Raw genomic sequence first — 20,695 nt, 5'->3', positions numbered from 1 at the left:
ATCCGTAAAGAGAACATTTGCACTGAAATGAGGATTGACACACTCTTGGATGAACCATTCGCAGAAGTGTACTCGTGGAGGCGAATAAACTGCCGATAGTGCCTGCACACGCTGTACATGGTACGGAAACAACTGGTTCTCCCATAGCACTCTCCATACAGTGACGTGGTCAACGTTATCTTGTACAGCAGCAACTTCTTTGACGCTGACATTAGGGTTATCGTCAACTGCACGAAGAATTGCTTCGTCAATTGCAGGTGTCCTGGTCGTTCTAGGTCTTCCCCAGTCGCGAGTCATAGGCTGGAATGTTCCGTGCTCCCTAAGACGCCGATCAATTGCTTCGAACGTCTTCCTGACGGGACACCTTCGTTCTGGAAATTTGTCTCGATACAAACGTACCGCGCCACGGCTATTGCCCCGTGCTAATCCATACATCAAATGGGCATCTGCCAACTCCGCATTTGTAAACATTGCACTGATTGCAAAACCACGTTCGTGATGAACACTAACCTGTCGATGCTACGTACTGATGTGCTTGATGCTAGTACTGTAGAGCAATGAGTCGCATGTCAACACAAACACCGAAGTCAACATTACCTTCCTTCAATTGGGCCAACTGGCGGTAAATCGAGGAAGTACAGTACATACTATGTTTCCTGAAAGTTTGGCCATACCTTTTTGTAACACCCTGTATAGCATTTTCCGTTGAAAAAACCCTTCTGGAAACCAAACGGACAATTTTTTTTAAAATTGTGTCCATCTATATTGATAGTGGTAGGGAAATCGTGTCGGCGTGAGATGATCATATATTTGGTTCTCTCGTCGTCGGCAACTAATCCCTCTTAAATGTAAGAAATATAAAGCTCTTAGAGCCGTGGTGTGTTTGCGAGGATGTGAACCTACAGTGACTCCTGCCCTCTCTTCGCAGGCTCGCATCCAGCAGCGGCAGCTGCAGGAGAAGGAGCAGAAGCTGCTGCAGCTGTACGAGAGCCAGCAGCAGCGCGCCCTGGACCGCGTCGTCACGCGCTCCACCTCGCTCAGCTCCAGCCTCAGCACCGCCGCCTTCAGCACGCTTACCACCACCAACAACAACAGCGTACGCACCAGCCTCAGCAACGGCATCAACAACAACAATAACGGCACCGTCGGCGGCGGCCGCGTGCGCCAGATGTTCGACGAGCGCCGCAAGCCGAACAACTCGGCGCCCGCCGCACCCGGCTGGGACCGCAGCTACCCACTAGAGCCCATCAACAAGTACGTCTCAAAAGTCCAATCATTTGCAGACATTCTGTATCTACAAGAAATAATGAGGGTCACCATTTTTATAGGATCCATCATGCAAACGATCCATCATCATTCAACCATATCATCAATCTTTCCATCCAGCATTCTTCGTTTAATACATCCGTCCACCATCAATCGATTAAAATGTCCATCCATCCAGCATCAATCGGTCAATACAAACATTCATCCATTCTTCCATTCTTTTCTTTCTTTCCTTCTTTCTTCCATTCTTTCCTTCTTTCTTCCATTCTTTCCTTCTTTCTTCCATTCTTTCCTTCTTTCTTCCATTCTTTCCTTCTTTCTTCCATTCCTTCCTTCTTTCTTCCATTCTTTCTTTCTTTCTTCCATTTTTTCCTTCTTTATTCTGTTCTTTTCTTCTTTCCTCCATTGTTTCCTTCTTTCCTCCATTGTTTCTTTCTTTCCTCCATTGTTTCCTTCTTTCCTCCATTGTTTCCTTCTTTTCTCCATTGTTTCCTTCTTTCCTCCATTGTTTCCTTCTTTCCTCCATTGTTTCCTTCTGTCCTCTATTTTTTCCTTCTGTCCTCTATTGTTTCCTTCTGTCCTCTATTGTTTCCTTCTGTCCTCTATTGTTTCCTTCTGTCCTCTATTGTTTCCTTCTTTTCTCCATTGTTTCCTTCTTTTCTCCATTGTTTCCTTCTTTTCTCTATTGTTTCCTTCTTTTCTCTATTGTTTCCTTCTTTTCTCCATTGTTTCCTTCTGTCCTTCTTTTTTTTTTTGCTTCCATTCTTTCCTCCTTTTTTTTGCTTCCATTCTTTCCTCCTTTTTTTGCTTCCATTCTTTCCTCCTTTTTTTTCTTCCATTCGTTTCTTTTTTTCTTCTATTCGTTTCTTTTTTTCTTCTATTCGTTTCTTTTTTTTTCTTCTATTCGTTTCTTTTTTTTCTTCCATTCGTTTCCTTTTTTCTTCCATTCTTCTTTCCTGCTTCATTCGTTCCTGCTGCATGCCCTCCCAACCTAACTTTCATTTTAACTGTAGTCAGTTTGTTCTCTCATCCATTTACATGTTTTCCTGCCAGTTTCAGTAATTCTCAGCATGTGTTTATCGGCAACCCTAAGTTTTGCAATGTTTTCCCATTGAAAGTTCATATCTGACTCTCATGAGTCATAAATAGTAAAATCCACTGTAAACCTTCCTTTTCAGACCCATTAGAAGCTGACTCTCCAAACCCAATTAAATTTAACAGAAGCACCCATTTTTTTAAATGACATTATTTTCTCCACTGTCTGTAGAAACTATTTTCAGAAATGCAATTTCGGCCTTAGAGCCATTATCAAATGGTCCGCTACAAACGAATGTGCTTCATCACATGTCAAAGGATATTTGTGGTAAGGTCTTATGAGACCAAACTGCCGAGGTCATCGGTCCCTAAGCCTACACACTACTTAATCTAACTTCAACTAAGTTACATTATGGACAACAAACACACACACACACACACACACACACACACACACACACACACACACACACACACACATGCCCGAGGGAGGACTCAAACCTTCGACATGGGGAGCCACACGGACCGTGCAAGGCGCCCTAGATCGCGCGGCTATGTCAAAGTTTAACAACTTTCCGAGGCACGCGTCATCGTTGTATCTGAACCTGATAACAATGCTGCAGTTCCATTGTATAAGATCAAATTGCTAAGGATAAGAGTGCCAGGACATGCGTACATGTCGGAGGATTTTTAAAGTCTGATGTGTTCTGAAGCAGTCATCTGCAGCGGACCGCTTGATAATGTCCTCAAGGCCGAAATTGCAATCTACAGTCAATGGCGAAAATGTCTAAAAAAAACTTCTACACAGTTGTGAACCCAAGCCATGAAAAAGTAATCCAAGACATCCAGTGTCATCATTACTTCTCTGCTTACTTTTTTCGCTGCGCTACATACAATAACCGTCAGTTTACTCCATTATTTCATTTTTAATTTATCTCTTCCGTCACTACTAAACACTTATACTTGAGTTAGTCTCACTACAACTGATTACCACGTCCAGATTCAAATTTTCTCTGTTTATTTCTTCTAAACGTTAGCAGCAAAACGAAAGAGGTCCAGATGTACGTTCCATTTATGGATATACCTTCGTTTCTAGTCAGAGGATTTGAACACTACTACTAGAGCTGTTGACTAGTTTTGTTTTTATGTAATCTCCTTGTCTGACTCCTCACTCACCACCCTGAAGAAGTCTGATGAAAGATTTGCTTTTGACAAATACTCCGCCTGACAGAAAACGTGAAGCACCGAGAATACGACACATGTCAGTATTAACTTCGTACATGTTCACGCCATCAGCGAGTATGTAAATGATTAGAGTTGCAGTTCTCTGTGACAACTAGAACGACCACCGTAGTACATTATTGCTGTTTGAGTTTATCGAAGTTACCAGGCCTGATAACGGTCAGCGTCAGATGACTGCGAAGGACATGGAATGCCGCGTACTGAGACGAGACAACGTTATCAGCAGCTGACAGTTTGAACAGGGCCTCATTGTGGGTCCCTGTTCCGCCCGCTGGTCGAGTTGTGTAATATCCAGGTTTGTGGAGCATTCTGTTGTGACTGTGGCCCAACGTTGGACTGCATGGGAACGTGATGGTGGGCATTATCATCGTCGAGGTTCCAGTCAGTCACTTATGACCATCACAATGGAGGATTACCGTGTTGTGCGCCAGACTCATCGTAACCCCCTCACATCTGTGTCTGCCATACGAGAAAAATTAATGGGCTCCCCGCAACATTTTTTTGCCATTTGGTCGGAGATCAGCAGCAGCCAGACCAGTGGATTGCCGTTCCAGGTGTAGGCAGCCGAGAACACAAACGGCGGCGTTTGAAGTGGTACCGTGACTGGGAAGCGTGGACTGGTGGTGAATGGTGTCGCATTGTGTTCCGATGAATCGCGGTTCTGCACGAACCCAAATGACCATCCTCAACGAGTACGGAGGAGACCCGGGGGGGGGGGGGGGGGGGGGGGGTCCCATATTTCCTACATTTTGAAAGGGCGCAGCAGTTTTCCCCCTGACGTCATGGTGTGAGGAGTAGTTTGCTATGACTTCAGCTCATGCTGGTTGTGTTCGAAGGAACTCTGACGTCACTGACCTCCTCCTCCTCCTCCTCCTCCTCCTCCTCCTCCTCCACCTCCTCCTCCATGTTTTACCTCTCATACAAAAAATCGTGGTTCCATTTTTCATTAGAACAATGTTACACGTCACGAGTCTGTGAACAATCTCCGTGATGTTGAGATACTTCCGTGGCTAGAGAGGTACTGAAATTTGTCCCCGATTGAACATGTGTGGGACCAGCTCGGACGTCAAATCTTTCCCAGTGTCACATGTAGGAGCTGAAGTACTAGATAACATGATACTTCCTTTCAACAGTGAAGTTTCGTTTTTTCTCGTCTTCTGGATGGTTCACTTTGTCAAGCAGCAAATATTTTTCAGTATGGTAACGTAAGCTGAGGCAATGCCTCGTTCCACAAAGCCTCTTACAACGCATTTTGTTGCAGATTAGTTAAAATGCCATTCAAAGCGGTAATCGACACTCATTTCTCGCTTCTGTAATGTCATCCACAATCTACAAGTGATCCATTGTGCTACCTGCACTTCTAAAGCCACTTTATTCAAATATTCACTTGTGCGTGAATTCCTAAGGGCTCAAACTGCTGAGGTCATCGGTCCCTAGACTTACACACTACTTAAACTAATGTATGCTAAGGACAACACACACAAACCCATGCCCGAGGGAGGACTCGAACCTCCGACGGGAGGGGCCGCGCAGTCCGTGACGTGGCGCCACAATTCGCGCGGCCACTTCGCGCGGTGCCACTTTGTTCCTTCGTGTGATTAAGTCAATATATATTTTATGCGATTTGATGATAATTTTAATAACATCTTCTAAATCACTGAGAGGAGGCTGTAATAACTAGTTTTTTTTCCTTCTTTTCTGTCTTCTTGTTTGTCAGGTTGGACACTTTTTCTTCTAATTTTAGGAACTGAGTATTACAGTAGGGTAAGGTAAGGAAATGGACGTTACGGTCAAACCGCGCGCCTTGAAGAGGGATAACTAGTTAGTTAATTAGTTACATATTCCATAGACATTTGGACGATTCTGTTACAGAAATGATGTGGAAAGAGTCCGTTTACAGCATATGTACACATGGTTAGTGCTACTGGCTACCAGTTTCTAAGTAGAAATTCGTCAATGGAATAGAAGGGGTTGTCCACGAGAAATGATTTTAAATTGGGTTTCAAACTTGATTCGCTGTCAGACATTTTATGTGATTTAACAAAGAAATTCGCCTAACAGTCGTGCAAACTCAGAAGTTATTTTCGCTACCAGTTTCGGCAATTCAATATGCCATCTTCAGGCCCCATATGCACTTCTCAAAAATTATCGACATTGTCATACTTGGACCATCTGTTTCTAATGTCGTGAACTCTCAAGTGCTTCCTTCGAAGATTTGATTCAGTCTTGTACATGTTGTACAAGGTGGTGCCTTGAGTCAGTCTTTGAGTCAAGTTTTCGAAGGAAGCACTTGAGAATTCACATCATCTAGAAACAGATGGCGCCAGTATGCCAATATCTATAATTTTTGAGAGCTGCATATGGGGTGTGAAGATGGCCTATTGAACTGCGGAAACTGGTAGCGAAAATACAATAAAATAACTTCTCAGTTTGTACGGCTGTTTGACGAATTTATTTGTTAAATATTTGAGCAACCGCTGTCCCACGTCCACAATGGACGAGTAAGTCTCAAATCGTGATGGTTATTTATGACGGATTTCATTAACGAAAATATGTATGGTGACGGCGCAGTTAAAATGTCGAGCTTCTTGAAGAGACATGCCGTCCATGAGTTAACACGCTTTTCTGCAATCATTACTTTCTTCCTAAGTGACAAGCTACCACAGAAAATTTTTCTGTAACAGGAGTACGTAAGAACTTTCCAGATCGTCGTCTAAGATGCCAACCCTCGTATTAATCGTATACTACAGGTGGCACCTTACCAGTATTGTGCCGTAAGGATTATCATCTGCCCACATACGCCAGTTGTGGAACTTTTGTATTATATTTCTCCTGAATGCTGACACATCTGTAAACAATACTGAAGATATAAATAGCAGATATGCAACCAAGAATAAGCTACAGTTCTCCCACTGTCGATGTTGGGCGGGCAAAACAACCTGTAGACTTTGAACATAAAACGGATGCATGAAAGGCCTTAAAGTACTTTCCATGCGTAGCGCATCTTACGCTTGTAATGACAAAGTACAAAATGTGTTCTTCCTGTCCAAGGTTACAAGCGAATCGTAGCCTACCTCGATCTACCGTGCGTGGTGCTACAGACATCACGATATACAACAAAGATTGCGTGCGTCGGAGTGTCTCCTGCCTGGATACTGGTTTTGATAGTCGTACAGCGCCCCACCAATTACCATTTATACGGCCGTGTATAAAAATTGTATCTGCTGTTCGAAAATGAATGTCCTCTCAAGCTAACTCACAATTACTAAACACACGCAACGGTACGCTAACGTCAAGCCTTCACAAATGTCAAATTAAATACGTCTCTATAGAAAAACTTCGCCGTTGACGATATAATGAGTGAATCAGCAGACATCAGACATCACTCGATAATTTAACAGAAAGAAAATTAGTTATAGATTACAAACTAAAGCTGACGAATTTTACGTACAAATCCACCCGCCTTGCACAGAGATGTCACTACGACTTCGTGGAAGCCAGTTCAAATCCTGGAGGTGGACGAAATTTCCATCGTTGCTAACTCGCCGTCAAAGAAGATAGGGTTATTAAGGCCCAAGTATGACGGTCAGAGGGAGCACATTGGACCATGTTCGGATTCCTTTCAGCCAGGACTTAAGCCGCAACTAAATCTTGTTTTCTCGTAAAATTCTCTCTTTGTTCAATTAGTAGATTCGTAATGTCAGAAAGACTCTGGATTTAGAAAAGTGTCCTTCAGTTGTTCTTCTAAAATTGCTACTTTCCACAACAACCGTCAAAGGATTATATATATATATATATCTTAGAAGCTTGTTTTCATTAAGGTAAAAATGTTTACCTCCATGTTTGTTTTATATGTTGTTTTACGTTTTATATATGTTATCGAACTCAAAGAAACTCATAAATTGAAATAATTCTCCCGCTAACATAAAATTTCTTTGTCTCAGCAGGTAAACCGTGTTTATACTTTCTCTTGTCAAATTACTAACACTTTATACTTCTTGAGTAAGCACGCTGAGAAGTACCGTTAACTTAACAACTATTTTATGTTCGTCATATAAGACCATACAGATGTCAACGGACAGACATCAACTGATAGATGTCAGAAGACACACTGAATTAATATACCAATACGTTTAATTGCAAACAAATCTGGTTACTTTTTTATTCAATTAGAATGGGTTCAGTTAACACTTGACAATATTGTGAGGGCGGCGACAGGATCTTGAAAACGCTCGCCTTCCCCTTCCGTTGTGGCAGTGGTCACTGCAGCATCTTTGGCAGTCGCTGCCTAGAACCATCTTGAGTATACTGCGTCGCCGTCGTGTAACAAACGTGCACGTAATATAAGATCATAATCATTTAAAACAGATTATAAACAACTTTTGAATCAACCATCAGGGTATTACTTTTTAAAATTCGTCGTCTTGTCACCTACATACGCTAGGTCGGTAAAATGTCGTTGTGACAGCTCACGTATTCTGTTACACCGCATCGGTTAATCATGCCACAAGACTAAATTTTCCTTGTACCCATGCACGTACGGTAAATACACTTCCATTAATATGTTTTTGTTGATTTTGATGTGAGAAATTCCTTCCATAAACTTTTTAAAAGGTACACTGCCAGCTACTGAAATCGGTACACTATGACGGTAGCATGCAACTAATTGGCAAGAACTATACTACATATTTGGATATGCAATTGATCAGCAATCAAGCACAGCTGCACAATATAGATAGTAATTGTGTCATCTGCAGTCTGTGTATAAGGAAAGATTATGCAGCGGATTCCTCATTCAAAACTTGCATTCGAATATTTGTTGTTACTGAGAATATCGTTTTATGCCTCGTGTAAGAAGAGGAACGTTTATTAGCACTTGTTTCGGGAAATGAACGAGCTGACCAGTTGGCAAAGCTGGCCACTCGGATGCCGATTGTGGAAATGGGGTCCCAGAATCAGACCTTCGGTTGTTTATATGCAGCAGATTGCTGGAAGTCTGGAACACAGAATGGTCTGCCCTGATCTCCCCAAACAGAGGACAATTAAAGAGACCACGACCGCTTCGCAGTGTTCTCTGCGCTTCTCGCAGGAAATCCACCATCCTCCGTCGACTCCGCATTTGCCCCACTCGGCTGATCCATGGCCACATTCTGCCACGTGAGGATCCGCCTTACTGCCGATGCGGAGCCCACCTTACGGTGGCCCACTCACTCACAGGCTACTCCAATAGGCTGCTTTCAGGCGGCATCTTAATATACCGGAAACGCCACCTCCGGTGCTATCAGACGACCCAACTCGCCTGATCTGGAGCCACGTTTTGTTCGCGAAGGTGGTTTCTATTCATTTGTATTAGGTAGCGCTTGTTGTCCTTATTGACCGCCTGAGGGTTGGTGGGGCACCGCTCTTGGTGTTTTGTGAGAGTAGTAGTTCGAGGGACTGAAAGTGTATCAGAGAGAAGCATCGGTTAGTAATCTACATTCGCTGGCTAAAATATCACACATGCACACTAATGAAGAAAATACAGATATGGTGTATGAATAAGCCTTCTGCGATAGTAGTGCTCCTTCTGCTATCAAAGAACACTGTCGGCACTTTCCGATATGTAGAATTCCCGATAGTTGAGTGTTTACCAGACTTTACAGCACATTGCTGGAAACAGGTATTCTTTCAAGTTCCCCTTTTTTTCTGAACGTCCAGTTCAACGACCTGTGCAGCATTCCGTGAAGTTTTGGGATTGCAGCCCGATTAAGTTGACTCTTTGCCACGATGTTTCAACTGGCAGCCATTCAGACATATTCTTTTGCACTGGAGATTGCTAGTCCACATCGCTAACTTTATACCAAAAATTGACTCAGAGACGCACGCGCGAAGTCAGCCGCTACATAAACGACCTCCGTCGAGTTTCGCGCCCTCTTCGAATATGGTAATGGTGATACTCGCAGTGTTAAGATTCAGAAGTGAAAATAGATCAAAGTAACTGTCGCTAGACGTGTCATTAGTCATAAAATATTTGCTTTCTGAAGAAATTAAAGAAATCACCGAATGCCATGCCTTATGCAGTTGGAAGCCAGCATCACGATTAATAAGATCTTCCTCCAAATGTATTTCCAACGACTCCTTAATAACTGAATCCCAGAAGGATCTCGTGGAGACCAAGATTTAGGTGGCAGAATAATCCATGAAATGTCCTGTGCAGATAAAATGCACGGCTACGGCTGACTTACTGCACGGCCAAAGAATTGTGCGGCGATCGCGTTCAACGCATCTTTCACGCACTGCACGCGTCGTCTGATCGATGTAGGCATTGTCACACTGGCAAGGTATTCTGTAGATTCCAACCCTCCGAAATTCCAAACCGTCCTTTGCCGAACCGAGAAGAGCACAAGTCTTTGTATGTGGGCAGAAGATTACTTTGACATAATGTTTCCTTAGGATTCTGCCTAATTTTGATGAAATATCCCCAACGTATGGGAGAAACTCCCTGGACTTGAACCACTCACTTTTTCTCTTGTTGATCTTGTGAGTCGTCACATTTCTTCTCCCTTATAGCTGTGCTGAACTGATATGGCATGGAGTGCTCTTTACAGCGAGAAAATTTCGAGAGTTAACCTTAGGTTGCAACAGCAACTCATTGTTGAAACGATGTAGCGTAGTCCTTCTACCACCATACGGTGACTTTCTACCCGTATGTCTCTCATGAACACGTGTATGGCTAACATTGCGCGCGAAGGGCTTGTACCCATTTAATACAACGTGTACACAAGTTTAACATTGGCGCCAATGCCATAGGACTTAAAATTTGTCACTACTTCTATGACAATCACCATTCTGTCCCATTAATACTATTCACTGATGAAGCCACGTTCACACGTTATAGAATCAACAACACACTTAATAACTATCGATGATCGAAGGGAAATCCACACACTACATCGGAAATCAGTTTCCAAGTTGGTTTTTCGATCACTATTTGGTGCGGCATGATCGGTAACATGTTGATAGGTCGAGTGACTTTAGAAGAACGAATGACGGGAGAGAATTACTCACTTTTTTGCAAAATTCCTAGTTCAACACCTTAACGACGTTCCTTTGACCATGCGGACCGCAAGTGTACTCCCTACATAGCGGAGTTCCTCCACACTTTCCCGGACGTGTGAAGGGAACATCTTGACCACACTGATATAACGTCTGGATTTGTCGAGGTAGTACAATTTACTGGCCGTAAAGATCGCCACATCTTACACCATTAGATTTTTGTCTATGGGTTTGGATAAATTCTGAGGTGTACGAACGAAAGGTGAGTGCTCGAGATGAACTACTCGGACGCATCAAGGACGTTGTTGCCCTTTTTAGGAAGCGTTAAGAGGGCCTCAGTTTTCCCTAGGGTTCGAAAATGCAGTGAAGTTGACGGTAGGATACTCGAACACTTACATTGAACTTTAAAACAGATGTAATAAAATACGTACGACAATCGTAAAGCTGAAGGTGTTGAAAGTACGTGTTTTTGAATTGATGCTTTGTAAAAATCCCGTTGTAATGTTTACTGTCGTACACATGTAAAGCTGACACTGTACTGAATAATACAGAAAATAAATAACAATGTTCATTAAATGTCTTGTATATTGGAAACCATTCGGAATAGGGCATATGTCCATACCAATTTTTTTGCTTCAAATGATCATTCCTGTCATATTTCTGAATGTTGACTACTGCTCCTGAGGCAGCCTGTATACTCTACAGCAGCGATCATCAAGTTTTTTGGGTCAGGACTCAGTACCGAAATTGTGGGGCAGGCCTTCGGGGCGCATACGTACCGATCTTATTATTCAGTGGTAATCTACATAAAGTAGTATGCTACGAGTCCACAATAGATTAGCTGTCGCAAGGACGCGAAAAGTTGGCTACCAGCCCCCAAGTACTGATCGTTAAAAGTCCACACCAATCGGAACACTTCGTGTTGAGTGTTCTCTGTTTCGTATTGCTGCCACTCTGTGTCCCCAAAGCCGTGACACTGTAGTTGACGGATAAAGTGTTGCTGTTGATCGTGTGAGCGGATGATTAATAGCAGTAACTGTACATATATTCAAATATGTTACTCAGTATGAGACACGATCACAAACGTTTATTAAATGTTTTGAATGTCATTTTTCTTCTACTCTGTGCGTTGTTACAACAGCCTTAATTTAATTTCATGTTGCATGTTGCATATTGCATAATGCTGCAACTATGTACCGCATTTGAGGAAGACGTCTCTATAATGAGCATTCACGAATCCATGCTGCTTCTGTGTCAAAATTTATACCATAGGAACAGATTTGTGAACGTCGCCCACGCCCGAGTTGTCAGTGCTGGAAGTCAAACGTTAAGACATTCCGCCTTGTCTAAACTCGCTGTGGCCGCGCTGCTTATCCCTCAGCCGGTATAGTGAGCGGTTAACTATATGTAGGTCATGGTCGAATCCGCTAGCACCAATTAAAATTTAAGCACATTTAAAATATTAGTCTTTTAAGTATTTTTGTTTGTTTAATGAGCAGGAAAACTACACACGTAAAAAAACTCGTAACGATTGTTGATGTTTTTGGATTCGGCTGTCAGTTGCTAGGTGAATGTTTTTTATGAAATACGGCTGAGAGCAGCGGACGGCAAGAATATTCGATTCGGGCAACATGCGTCTCCTGGGTCGCGCTTTGACGACTACTGCCCTTATGTCACCTGAAAAGATTATGATGTATTGTTCCTACTATACTGTGTACGCACAACTCAGGATGATTCCTCCCGAATCTCCCACAATTTGTGAAGTAAGTCTACATGTAAAAATAAACCGAAAAAGTCCTATGAACATGCGCCAAATTTTCGAGCGCTGTGAAACTGGAGCAGGTTGAAGACCACACACGTCCATGAATGATTATGAAGATAAGTGTGAATATTACTTACCGAAATGCTGTATAGGTGCTGTGTTGGACAGAATAGTGCGGTGACAGATGACTGATCCACCCTACAAGAGGTGTGGGGGTTCTCCAACAGATGGTAGCGCTGTGAGGTCGTACCGAGGCAACGGCGGCAAGTGCAAGGTTGAATCAGGCGAGCAGTCGTGAGTCGTGTGCGTGTCGTGCTAGAGTGTTGGTTAATTGAACAAGTCCATTGTGTCTGAGAATAAGAATACGTTCACCCATGCAGAATACGTAGACGTGTTTGTGTGTAGGTATTGTAATGGCAGTGCGTGTCAGGCTGTGATCGGAAAGGTTTCCCTGATTGTCGAGTCACTTATGCCAGGGCATTTCCCAGGCTTTTTCGGACAGTACCTAAATCTAGAAACTACCCAGTGTACACGTAACATCAGAATGTGAGGCTGTCCAGTCAGTTGAGGAAAGGAGAGACATTGCTGCAAAGATACAATGGCGTCCCACAGCAGTGCACCACGCACTGGCTGTCAGCTCGATATCCACAAACGCGAGTGTGGCTACGTTACATTCCGATGGCTTGTACGCATGCCATGTGCAGCGTGTGCAATATCCGCACCCAGGTACTCAGTAAGCAGGCAACAATTTTGTGAATGGTTGGCTGTACACAGACGTCGTGCGATACACTTTTTTTATATATAAATGAGGCTACATTTACACGCAATGCTATCATGATCACCAGTAATTATCATACATGAGTGATGGAGACCCTACATGATACTAAGGAAACAAGATTTCACGTTAGGTTCTCAGTGAACGTCTGGTGTGATATGACTGATGAGTTGGTGCTAGGGCCTGGGTTCCTGCCAAATCGCATGACAGCTGCACCATATGCACATTTCCTGATAGAAGGCCTACATGCACTTATGCAAGACGTCACATTAGAGCAACGACGGAAAATTTGACAGAAACATGCTAGATCACCGATTCACTGTACCAAAAAGTATCCCATAATCTGAATAACACATACCCTCGCCGGTGGATTGGCTGTCGCGGACCCATTAACTGGCCTGTCAGATGACCCGACTTAACACCATTAGATTTCTGTTCGTCGGACTGGTTAAAGGAGGATGTGTACACTACGAAGGTGGTTGCACATGAAAAACTTGTCGCTCGCATCCCGACACTGTTTCCCGCATTAATGGCGAGCCGCCGAAATGATGTTCGATGTGCAACACAACACCCCAGTCAACGCGTTGACAAGTGCATTGAGTTGGGAGCGGGACATTTTGAATACCTCTTGCAGGAGGGGTCAGTCATCTGACCTGCCATTATTCTGCCCACCATAGCGCATACGAAGCATTTCGGTAAGTAATATTCACATTTGTTTTCATAATCATTCATGGATGTGTGTAGTCTTCAGTCTGCTCCAGTTTCTTAACGACCGAAAATCGAACACATGTACATAGGACTTTTTCAGTTTATTTTCGCTTGAAGAGTGACCTCACAAATTACACTGGTGTCCAAAATTAAAGCAACAAACCGCTATTTCCTCGTTCTGTGTCTAATTCGCGATATAATCATACAGACTGTCAACAGACGTCCGTACGAACATTATCTGCCCGGGAGATGGCGTTGTGGTCAATGGACAACCATGCCAACGATAACATCAGGGCACCTGTCAGATCCCGGCGGAGGTTCGAGTCCCCCCTCGGACATGGGTGTGTGTGTGTGTGTGTTTGTCCTCAGGATAATTTAGGTTAAGTAGTGTGTAAGCTTAGCAGTTAAGTCCCATAAGATTTCAAACACATTTGAACCTTTTTTTTTTTAACCTGTCAATCAGGGTAATGTTTGCCAGGTAGTCCCACATCGCGAATTGCTGTGTATACAGTCACATACTGTGCAGTATGGCACAGAGAAGACTGCTACCTGACACGCTGTAGTGGAAGGCCGCAGGAAGAATGGAAACAGGACAGTCGCAAACTGGTGTCCGATAGTTTAATGTGAATCGTTCTGTTGTTTCTCGGATGTGGCGACATTTTATAGAGACCGAAGTTGTATTCCGAAGACCAGGGCAGGGCCGACCACGTGCAACGTCAGAAAGAGAGTACCGTCAACTGACATCTGACTACAGCATTCACTGGACGTGTTGCATCGAGGCAAATGGTGTACAAAGGGCTTCGTCAGATTGGCCTTTATTGTGGGAGACCTGCTGTATGTGTACCTCTTCACAGAAGGTAACGTCTAAGAGTAGAGTCGTCAATATGCCACCTAGATGGTCGGACAGTGGACCAATGTTTCTTTCACAGATGAGTCCCCATTTCGTCTGGAGAGTGATTTTCGACGCATTAACACCCGAAGAAACACGATTTTGGGACCCAAACATTATGGAAGACACCAATATCCAGGATAATCCCTAATGTTGTGGGCTGGGACCGTGTTGACAGGTGGAACACTTCTTCGTGAAATTGTACGAGTTGACAAGGTTTAACTGCTGTCAGGTATTGTGACGAGATCTTCGGACCTCATGTGCGGTTGTCACGAGGTGCTGTGGACCCGTACTTCATACTGATGGGCGATAATGCTCGACCTCATGAGCACGGATGGTTGATGTCTTCTTCAAAATAGAAAATACTGCCTCTACCAATCTTAATCACATAGAGCATGTCTGGGATGCACTAGGGAGACAGGTCCCAATCAACGTCACCACTCAACAACCATTCTCTAAGAGCTGCGAACAGTTCTGCAGGAAGAATGGGCGTTATTGCCTCAACATGAGATTCATGACATCATTCACAGTATGCCACGTCGTTGTCAGGACTGCATTGCTGGCAAAGGTGGTCACAGCCCATAGTGAGCACACAAACCAGTTGTCAGAATTTGTGTACAAATCCGTTATTTTGGGTGGTGGTGGTGTTAAGTTCCTATGAAACCAAACTGCTGAGGTCATCGGTCCCTAGGTTTACACACTACGTAATCTGACTTACGCTAAGGCCAACTCTCATACCCATGCCCAAGAGAAGACTTGAACTTGCGACGGGGGAGCCGCGTGAACCGTGGCAAGGCGCCTCGAAGCCCGCGGCTATCCCGCGTGGCCGTTAAGTTGGAGAAAATCAAAGAACTTTTCTGTCTACCGTTATGCATGTTCAGTTTCCAGAATGAGATTTTCACTCTGCAGAGGAGTGTGCGCCGATACGAAATTTCCTGGCAGATTAAAATTGTGTACCGGACCGAGATTCGAACTCGGGGCCTTTGCCTTTCACGGGCAAGTGCTCTACCAATTTTTTAATTATTTTTATTTTTGCAGCACCGAGACTAGAATTCGGGGCCTTTGCCGATTTTCTTTTTTTACATTTCTTTTTCTTTTTTTCTTTAGAAAGCCCTTTGGGAAAATGGAACTACAAAAAAAACCCTAAGTGCCACCACCACTTTTCATCCTATGATAATTTTTTTTTTTTATCTGCTTGGGGCGGACGTCGAAAGACACCTATTTCAGTTCGTTGTTGATCCATTACCTCAATTTTTTTTTTATTACAGAGGGCAGTTAGCCCTCTGACCAAACACGCTGAGTTACCGTGCCGGCGACCGATTGAGCTACCCAAGCACGACTCACGCCCCGTTCTGACAGCTTTACTTCTGCCAGTACCTCGTCTCCTACCCTGCTTGGGTAGCTCAGTTGGTAGAGCACTTGCACTCGACAGGCAAAGGTCCCGTGTTCGAGTCTCGGTTCGGCACACAGTTTTAATCTGCCAGGGAGTTTCATGTTGCAGTTGGTTACATCTGTGTTCTTCACATTGTTTCTACTTTATTATCACATGTTTATACTGTTTTGTGCCAAAATAAACGCAATCTTGCAAAATTCCCGTCTCTTGCTTTAATTTTGGACACCAGTGTGTGTGATGTTCAAATGGCTCTGAGCACTAAGGGACTTAACATTTCAGGTCATCAGTCCCCTAGAACTTACAACTACTTAAACCTAAGGACATCACATATCCATGCCCGAGGCAGGATTCAAACCTGCGACCGTAGGTTCCAGACTGAAGCGCCTAGAACCGCTCGGCCACACCGGCCGGCTGTGTGATGTTCCTCCTGAATCAAAGTGGATGTAAATTTCCATTATTTGCGGTCCTTCATTTTTGCAGTGCAACACTATATTTCTGACATAGCATGTATTTCTCTTTTTGTTTGACAGTAATATTAAAGTGTACGAGGTTTTCATTATTATTACTGCGTGGCAGGAACGCAACAGCGCACAAGACGGTGTCCAAGTCTCGCGGCGCGGCGAGCCTGGACCGCAACGGCGCCGGCGCCGGCTCGGGCCACAGAGCCGCGGCGCCGCCCCCGCAGGCGCACCAGCCGCTGCGCAGGGCCAAGAGCCAGGCGCGGCCGCCCCCGCCGCCGCCGCAGGCGCCCAGCCCCCCTCCAGAGCCGGAGCCGGAGCCGGAGCCGCAGCCGCAGCCACAGGCCGCAGAGACCGCGGAGGAGCAGGACGCCGAACTGCAGCGCTACCTGGACGACTTCTCGCCGCCGGCGACGCCGCCGCCCTTCGACGACGAGCCGGACGAGGGCGAGCCCGAGGCCGGGGCGGAGCTGGACGCCGCCGTGGACGCCAGCACGTCGTTCGTGTTCCAGAAGCTGCCCAACGTGGGCGGGCCGGCGCGCGCGCCCGTGCAGCTCGCCGAGGAGCGGCCCGACCGCTTCAAGACGTACGCCGCGGGCAAGCCGGGCACCAGGGCCAAGGGGGCGGCGGCCGCGGCTCCGGCTCCGGCGGCGCGCAGGCCGCAGCCGGCCAGGACCACCGTCCGCAGGTCCGAGGTCGGTACGCGCACCGCACTCACTGCACGAAAGCACTCATCACTGCTCGCAATACGTAGAAACAAGGATCCTATATTATATGATTATACACTACTGGCCACTAAAATTGCTACACCGATAAGAAATGCAGATGATAAACGGGTATTCATTGGACAACTCTATTACACTAAAACTCATATGTGATTACATTTTCACGCAATTTGGGTGCATAGATCTAGAGAAATCAGTACCCAGGACAACCACCTCTGGCCGTAATAACGGCCTTGATACGCCTGGCCATTGAGTCAAACAGAGCTTGGATGGCGTGTACAGGTACAGATGCCCATGCAGCTTCAACACGATACCACAGTTCATCGGGAGTAGTGACTCACGTATTGTGACGAGCCAATTGCTCGGCCAGACGTTTTCAATTGGTGAGAGATGTAGAGAATGTGCTGGCCAGGGCAGCAATCGAACATTTTCTGTATGCAGAAAGGCCCGTACAGGACCTGCAAAATGCGGTCGTGCATTATCCTGCTGAAATGTAGGATTTCGCAGGGATCGAATGAAGTGTAGAGCCACGGGTCGTAACACATCTGAAGTGTAACGTCCACTGTTCAAAGTGCGGTCAATGCGAACAAGAGGTGACAGAGACGTGTAACCAATGGCACCACATACCATCACGCCGGGTGATACGCCAGTATGGCGATGACGAATACACGCTCCCAATGTGCGTTCACCGCGATGTCGCCAAACACGGATGCGACCATCGTGATGCTGTAAACAGAACCTGGATTCATCCGAAAAGAAGACGTTTTGCTATTCTTGCACCCAGGTTCGTCGTTAAGTAAACCATAGCAGGTGCTCCTGTCTGTGATGTAGCGTCAAGGGTAAGCGCAGCCATGGTCTCCGAGCTGATAGTCCATGATGCTGCAAACGTCGTCGAACTGTTCGTGCAGACGGTTGTCGTCTTGCAAACGTCACCATCTGTTGACTCAGGGATCGAGACGTGGCTGCACGATTCGTTGCAGCCATGCGGATAAGATGCCTGTCATTTCGGCTGCTAATAATACGACGCCGTTCCGTCCCAGCACGGCGTTCCGTATTACCCTCCTGAACCCACCGATTCCATATTCTGGTAACAGTCATTGGATCTCTACCAACGCGAGCAGCAATACCGCGATACGATAAACCGCAATCGCGATAAGCTACAATCCGACCTTTATCAAAGTCGGAAACGTGATGGTACGCATTTCTCCTCCTTACATGAGGCGTCACAACCACGTTTCACCAGGCAACGCCGGTCAACTGCTGTTTGTTTATGAGAAATCGATTGTAAACTTTCCTCATGTCAGCACGTTGGTAGGTATCACCACCGGCGCCAACCTTGTGTGAATGGTCTGAAAAGCTAATCATTTGTATATTACAGCATCTTCTTCCTGTCGGTTAAATTTCTCGTATTTAGCACGTCATCTTCGTGGTGTAGCAAATTTAATGGCCAGTTGTATATGTTAGTGGAACAAACACTGGTTGCAGTTACTTCTGTAAAATATCTGGGAGTATGCGTACGGAACGATTTGAAGTGGAATGAGCATATAAAATTAATTGTTGTTAAGGCGGGTGCCAGGTTGAAATTCATTGGGAGTGTCCTTAGAAAATGTAGTCCTTCAAGAAATGAGGTGGCTTACAAAACACCGTTCGACCTATACTTGAGTATTGCTCATCGGTGTGGGATCCGTACCAGGTCGGGTTGACAGAGGTGATAGAGAAGATCCAAAGAAGAGCTGCGCGTTTCGTCACAGGGTTATTTGGTAAGCGTGATAGCGTTTCGGAGATGGTTAGCAAACTCGAGTGGCAGACTCTGCAAGAGAGGCGCTCTGCAACGCGGTGTATCTTGCTGTCCAGGTTTCGAAAGGGTGCGTTTCTGGATGAGGTATCGAATGTATTGCTTCCCCCTACTTATACCTCCCGAGGAGATCACGAATGTAAAATTAGAGAGATTCGAGCGCGCACGGAGGCTTTCCGGCAGTCGTTCTTCCCGCGAACCATACGCGACTGGAACAGGAAAGGGAGGTAATGACAGTGACACGTAAAGTGCCCTCCGCCACACGCCGTTGGGTGGCTTGCGGAGTATAAATGTAGATGTACGAGCCAGAGAAACTGGTACATCTACCTAATATCGCGTAGGGACTCCGCGAGCGCGCAGAAGAGCCGCATCACAACATGACATGGACTCGATCAATGTTTGAAGTAGTGCTGGAGGGAACTGACACCATGAATCCTGCAGGGCAGTCCATAAATCAGTAAGAGTACGAGCGGGTGGAGATCTCTTCTGAACAGCACGTTGCAAGGCATCCCAGATGTGCTCAAACATGTTAATGTCTTGGCTTGTCGCATTGCGCTGCTGGAATTGCCCAAGTTCATTGGAATGCACAATGGACATTAATGGATATAGCTGACCAGACCGGTTGCTTACGTACGTGTCACCTGTCAGAGTCGTATCTAGACGTATCAGAGGTCCCATATCACTCAAACTGCTCACGCCCCCACACCCCACACCATTACAGAGCCTCCACCAGCTTGAACAGCCCCTGCTGACATGGAGGGTCCATGGGCTCATGAGGTTGTCTCCGTACCCATACACATCCATCCGCTCCATACAATTTGAAACGAGACTCGTCCGACCAGACAACATGTATCCAGTCATAAACAGTCCAATGTCGATGTTGACGGGCCCACGTGAGGCGTGAAGCTTTGTGTCATGCAGTCATCAAGTACTTTGCCTCCGAAAGCCCATATCGATGATGTTTCGTTGAATGGTTCGCACGACGACACTTTTTGATAGCCCAGCATTCAAATCCGCAGCAATTTACGGAAGGATTGCACTTATGTCACGTTGAACGATTCTCTTCAGTCGTCGTTGGTCCCGTTCTTGCAGGATCTTTATCCGACCCCAGCGATGTTGGGGGTTCGATGTTTTGCCTGATTCTTGATATTCACGCCACACTCGGGAAATTGTCGTATGGGAAAATCCCCACTTCATCGCTACCTCGAAGATGCTGTGTCCTATCGCTCGTGCGCCGACTATAAAACATTGACTTAGAGGCTTAAAATGTCTGTACTGCCAAGGGACCATGGACCTTAAAACGTGACATAAATTTGAACTTGATACAAATACCAATTCCTGAGAAGAAGGGTTCTTAACACCTGGACACACAGATAAACAGATGTGCAACAAAGCAATTCTAGAAGACGTCTGTTTTTCACAGACTGAGGCACGGAACCCTAATTAGTAACAGAACTTTACTTTTTTTTCTATGCGATAGTTAAAATTTGGATTATCTCTCTTAGTTGTCTACTATGTTGCAAAAAAATACACTCACAGTAAAGTACTGAACAAAATCCAAAACAATCCATTGACGGCCGGAGCAAACAAAAATTTCGCGTGAAGAGTTGAG

General features: G+C 45.2%; 1 protein-coding gene across 1 annotated transcript in view; it reads left to right on the top strand.

Moving 5' to 3' along the window:
* LOC126267400 (serine/arginine repetitive matrix protein 1-like) overlaps positions 1 to 20,695 on the top strand; it is a 436,917-nt gene that overhangs the window by 388,028 nt on the left and 28,194 nt on the right. The window contains exons 3-4 of the mRNA XM_049972608.1: positions 929 to 1,254; positions 16,682 to 17,258. Coding sequence (XP_049828565.1) covers positions 929 to 1,254; positions 16,682 to 17,258 — 903 coding nt within the window. The remainder of the gene's footprint in view (positions 1 to 928; positions 1,255 to 16,681; positions 17,259 to 20,695) is intronic.

The sequence above is a fragment of the Schistocerca gregaria genome, chromosome 4 (assembly GCF_023897955.1).
Source record: "Schistocerca gregaria isolate iqSchGreg1 chromosome 4, iqSchGreg1.2, whole genome shotgun sequence".
NCBI lineage: Eukaryota > Metazoa > Arthropoda > Insecta > Orthoptera > Acrididae > Schistocerca > Schistocerca gregaria.
The sequence above is the reverse complement of the archived record's forward strand: the minus strand, read 5'-3'. Positions and strand labels throughout refer to the sequence as shown.